The sequence below is a fragment of the Carassius auratus genome, chromosome 12, assembly GCF_003368295.1.
Source record: "Carassius auratus strain Wakin chromosome 12, ASM336829v1, whole genome shotgun sequence".
Taxonomy (NCBI): Eukaryota; Metazoa; Chordata; class Actinopteri; order Cypriniformes; family Cyprinidae; genus Carassius; species Carassius auratus.
This window is the reverse complement of record NC_039254.1, coordinates 14,497,549-14,503,548: the sequence shown is the minus strand read 5'-3', so window position 1 is coordinate 14,503,548 and position 6,000 is coordinate 14,497,549. Positions and strand designations below refer to the sequence as shown.

At 36.6% G+C, this 6,000-nt stretch overlaps 1 protein-coding gene across 1 annotated transcript in view; it reads left to right on the top strand.

Annotated features, from left to right (window-relative positions):
* Window positions 1-6,000, top strand: part of LOC113111928 (AT-rich interactive domain-containing protein 5B-like) — a 103,678-nt gene that overhangs the window by 66,103 nt on the left and 31,575 nt on the right. Inside the window, exons 5-6 of the mRNA XM_026277151.1 lie at window positions 2,841-2,962; window positions 5,747-5,945. Coding sequence (XP_026132936.1) covers window positions 2,841-2,962; window positions 5,747-5,945 — 321 coding nt within the window. The remainder of the gene's footprint in view (window positions 1-2,840; window positions 2,963-5,746; window positions 5,946-6,000) is intronic.

Sequence of the window (6,000 nt, the reverse complement as noted above, 5' to 3'; positions counted from 1 at the left end):
AAACATTCAACTTTGTCACCAGGAATGAAAGACATTTTAAAATGAAAGTTTTACTATGTGAACTAATATATCCAGTAAAAAAACAAACAAACAAAAAACAGCCTCAGTGAGCATAGGAGACTTCTTTCAGACATGTAAAAAAAAAATCTCACCAACTTTGTACATTTATTTGTACAATAAATCAATAATAAATACCCAAATGTATTATGTTTTTTTTATTTTTATAATGGTCTTAAAAATGGGATTGGAGTGCTCCTATTGGAGAGCTCAATACAGGATAAGAAGCGTGAAGTAAAGGAGCTAATGTACTCCGGCAATCATGAGTAATACATTACTCACAGGACTAGAATTCAAATGATTGTGATGTGGGGTGGAAGCTAAAAGAGGAAGAATCGGCGAATACGAATCCTGTTTGAGTGAATTAGTCTAAGGAACAAAGGAAAAGTGACATTTAAGAGAGAAGCAGCCTCGTTTCCTCAATAAACGTAAGCCTTTCCTCTGCCGAGCCCGCGGATGCCTGCGCAAATGTGTTTGTCATGGCCACAGCAGCCAAGTAAACAACCTGCCTGTTGCCAAGGTGACAAAAAGGCTCCTTACATAAATGTTTATTTATGAACAAATGGTCTCATTTGATGCGCCGTTTCTCTGACCCTGCTGCTGCATGCGCCAAATTTGATGAAAAAAGGCGGCGCCTTCAGAAAAGAACCAGAAAAGAAAAGAAGCTCTTCTTCAGCTGACTAGTTAATGCTTTCTTTTCTTTTCCCACAGCAGATCAGGCTGTCAGTCTGTTGGATGATCAAGTGTAGCGTTGTGGCCGCAGCCTTGGGCGCGTCGTAACCTTGATGGTGATTGAATCATCAGCGCACGTGGAATGCAGTGAAGGCTGACCTGACTGAACCTGTGCTTGAGAGCACCTGTCCTGGTGTCAAAGCTGCGCCGAGTCTGAACTCTCGCTTGTGCTTGTCGTTTTCCAGCTTGATGCTGGTGATGCTTTGATAGCATTCGTCAGCTGCACAGTGGGCTTTTAGAAACTAGAAATGTGAAACATTTGATTTTCCTCTGACCCTGAAAGACTGTTCACTCGGCAGCATGGGCATCAGACTTGATACGCAGGTACCGGATTTTCCGGACTATAAGTCGCACTTTTTTTTCATAGTTTGGTTGGACTGTAAGCTGACTTATAGTCAGGTGCGACTTATTTATCGAAATTAATTTTACATGAACCGAGAGAAATGAACCAAGAGAAATGAACCAATAGAAATCGCCCTCTCGCGACTGGAGACGGTAATGTTTTCTCTTGGTTCTTGGTTCTAAATAAATGCGACATATAGTCCAGTGCGACTTATATATGTTTTTTCCCTCATCATGGCGTATTTTTGGACTGATGCGACTTATACTCAGGTGCGACTTATAGTCCGAAAAATAGGGTAGTTTAGGATAAGTCACAAAAGAAACTTAATACATGCTGTCTGTCAGACGGTTTTCTGTGTGCACACTTTGAAATAAATACACGTAAATGGACAAATACATACAAATGATGTCAAAATTAAAACTTTTCACTGATAATTCACATATAATGACATGAGTGTTCACATATTCACAGTCAGTTATGTTTGATTTGCATCGATGCAGTATACTGGATCCATGCATTAGGTCTTAAAGTGTCTTTAATGGTAATCGAACCACAATAGTACAAGTGAAAATCATAAGTCACTGCACTCAATTACTTTGGTAGATTTAAAAGCATCCTAGGTGTATATGACTATGAATTATATTAAAAATGGTATTTGATCTTTCAAGCTGCATCATCGCAGTCAGCGGGTGTTGCATTTGCATCAGTCCAAAAGAAGTTAAATAAAAACCACCCATCCACTCCAGGGGGTGAACAAAGGCCTTCTGAGACACCTTTTTCTTTTCTTTTTTGGAAGTGCACTACCATTGGTCAACATGGTGTAAATATAAAGCATATTCACTGGTTAAATATCTTTGCAGACAAGATGTATGGAATAAGAAGGCAAATACTGACTCAAACAGTCAAAGAACATTTATAAGAATCTTTTTCCTCTATGAAGAAACGTTTGTGCAGTGGAGAGGGTTTGTGGATGTAGATGCCAATAAAGAACCTTTATTTTTATTTACAATTATTGAAATATGGCTTTCAAAAAGAAGTGGTGAAGTGGCACATGCTTCATAGACGGAAGCTGTGCCATGTCAAGTAGAAAGTTGGACTATTGGGGAATATCTAACACAACACGTGTGAGCAGATCCTGACAGAATTAGTATTTTTGGATGAACAACTTTTTAAGGCTGACCTAGTTGCACCTCCAGTTGCGCGGTTATTTTGAGCCGTGATGATGATGTATCGTTTGCCCTTCAGGTTCTGTTTGAGTTTTCCAGTTGTTGACACATCCTGTCATTCTGCGAATTGTTTTACCGTTACAGTGTGTATTATCTAACATTCTTGCTTAGAGGCCAATATAATGATGTTGAACTGATGATCAAGAATGCTTGTAACAGTGGCAGACAGCGTTTTGACCTTGTCTCAGGATAATTAAGTCCTGAGTGCCATTCAATGTAAAAATATCCAGAATGAAGGAGGATGATGTATAATTTAAAGCAATGTAAGTCTCTGGAATGGCTCCAGGGATCACTTGTCAAGACGCCAGTTGGTGGAACTGTGTTGGCTGTAGCCTATGTGTGTCGGCCGCAGACTTGGCTTGTCTTTTGTCATGTTTCCCTATGTGTGCTATAGTACAGTGAGCAGACGTCAGTGGTCTTTATGGGCTGTGGGTGCATATGGCAGTCAGCAATCACTCTAACTACTCTCCTGCTGTCCACAGCACCCAACCTGAAGGGCCGGCCCCGGAAGAAGAAGCTCTCCATCTCCCAGCGGCGGGACTCACAGGGGCAGGGGGGTACTGCCAGAGAGACCAACGGTGTGGAGGGCAAGTCTCTAGTCAAGGTGGGCTGTAGAAATACACAAATGTCGAAACTGTGGTCTGTATAAATTACAAGATAATTATGTTCAAATTATGAATGAAATCTGGTGTCCCAGAGCCAGGCTTTCAACTATCAGCATAAGGTCCGGTCCACTTTGCAGAAGTAAAACATGAGAAGAATGTCTGACAATCATGCACTGCAGTTTCAAGGAATGTTTGTGTAGAAAGCACCATAGACACATCCCATTTCAGCAAGTCATATAATGGCTGATGTTATAAATAATCACTATTGTGAACCTAATATATATATATATATATATATATATATATATATATATATATATATATATATATATATATGAATGCACTGTAAGTCGCTTTGGATAAAAGTGTCTGCTAAAATGCATACATTTATAATAAGTGTATTGATTTAAATATATTTATTATGTAATGCTTATACTACATACTAATAAAAAAATAATTAACTTAATATACTGCTGATAAAATGATAAACCTATATATTTAAGGTATAATTTAAAACAAAAAATAAAAATAAATGAATATAATAGTACAGGTTACAATTTATTTAAAAAACTGCTAGAAAATAACAGTATACTGCTTGAAAAGTCTTCATGTATTAAACAGTACTTAAATATTTTAATTTAATATTATATTAATTTAATATAATTTATTAATGTTTAATATTTATTTAATATATTTTAATAATATAATATATTTTAATTCATTAATATACATTGCTATAGAAGCTGGATAATGTAGAACAAAAATACAACTAATAAATGTAGAAAATAATAGTTAAAAAAAGACTACATTTAAAGTACAGGTGAAAATAATAGTTTTACATTTTAAATAAATTATTAAATTAAATACGCCTCCATAATATCAACTTCCAATATTATCCAATGCAGACCATTTCGAAACATTATTCTTGTCTAGTACTGACATGGTCATAAATGTACAGGTCATCCTTCATTTCTGCATGTCATTCAGTGCATAAATACTTTATAGTAGTTAGTTATGAGCAGCTTAGCCTATGTCTCAGTCCATCAATCTGAAGCACTTACCCCTCCTCCTGTTGTTTGGCATTCAGTGTTACGGTTTCTTCAGTTTCTTGTTATTTTATTAACCTTTCCCCTTGTATGTCATTTCCTGTCCATTCCCCTGCTATCACGAGGGCAGTGTTTTATGATCTTCCTCGTCTGGATGAATATTTGTTCAGCACAACAGCAGCTTATTCACTCCAGCTTTGTTGAGAACCTTGAAATCACGCTGTGATCTAAACCGGTCCTGACGGTGATGTGATCTAATGTGGTTCAAGCTCTTTGGGAATGCCATCAGCTCCTTTACTCAGGATGGGAATCTTTACCTCACAATGTAGAGAGTCATGATCCTCCATGGAACACCACTGAGCTGTAAATCTTTGGAGTGCAAAACCCTGTATTTCAGCAGAATAGTTTGGCATCAATAAAAAAAGGGGTTTTGTTCTTGCAGTTGCTCTCATATGATAGAGAACACGCACACATATACTTCGAGAAGCACGTTATTTCTGCTTCCAGGGGTTGTTTAGTTCATGTCAATGTAACTTTTTTTTTGTATTTGTTCGCATATTCCACTGGCCTTGATAACTCCTTTTGGAAAATAAATGCTCTTGATTATCGGGAACAGATGGCTAAACAGACGTGTGTGGGCCAGTGATGACTGCATCATGTGACAGCATGGTGTGGCCTGAAACTGTAAAACTGACTCCAGAACAGTGCTCAGACACTCACTCCTGGGTCCGAACAAGCTATTTTAAGTGTTTGAGAGCTTGCCGTGGTATTGAGGAAATGCACAGCATCTATTTTTACGCCACTTTTTTTTTTTTTTTTTTTTTTTCGGAACTGAAAACAATCAGTATGTAAACCAGCAGTTCCTAGCTGGTGGTTTGCAGGTTTTGATTCCTGTTTTTTTCTGTTCAAAAACTTCAGGAATAGTAAATAAATAAATCTAAATTAAAACATTGGTATTTCTTTTTGAGTACAAGTGTCTATTAAATTGATCAAGACTTTTTTTTTTTTTTTCATTAAAGAATCCTGAAAATTTTTTATATATATATATATATATATATATATATATATATATATATATATATATCCACAAAAACATTAAGCAGCCCAACTGATTTCGACATTGATTATCATAAGAAATATCCTCAATTAAGAGAATTAAGGTTTGCCATTTCAAGAATAATTAAAATATATTCAGATAGAAACAAAAGTATTTTAAAATTGAAATAATATTTCATAATTTTACTGTATTTTTGATCAAATAAATGCAGCTTTGGTGAGAATAAGAGACTTTTAAAATATTAAAACGGTAGCCTACATCCAAAAAGCTTCTTTAAAATAAGACAAATTAAAAACCTTGAAATCTAGAATTGAGAGTTAATTCTTTTTCTGACCCCAGTGGCATATTTGTAAGAATGAATCTAGTAAAAATGAGTTGTGTTAGTGAAAAACAATACAGTGATAATTATCCTGCTTCAAGGATGTTTTAACAATGTTACTGGGGAAGAAGACAGTAATAGTTATTAAGAAAATTATTTTTCTTCCAGTGGTAAAGCAAAGAAAAAAAAGATGAATTCAAAACCACTGATTCAGTCATAGCTGGATCACCACTTGTGGATAACCACTGATGTAAAAAATGCAATCTTTAGATATTTTTCTGATGTTCTTCACCTATGCTATGACCGACCAAGAGTGCTTTCCAGTATTATTAAATACGTTTCTTTGCTGTGTGGTGTTTAGATTAAGGGCGACTCGAAATCAGGAGTGTCCAAGCACCGGAACCCCAGCAGCGGAAGCGGTTGTAAAAAAGATAACCTGAAGGTGGAGACGGGAGAGGAATGCCGCACAGACGAGCAGGCCTTCCTGGTGGCGCTGTATAAGTACATGAAAGAGAGGAAAACCCCCATCGAGAGGATACCGTACTTGGGCTTCAAACAGAGTAAGTGCAGCTTCTTCACTTCCTCCTCCGTAACAGAGCTCTGGAAGTCTCAAAC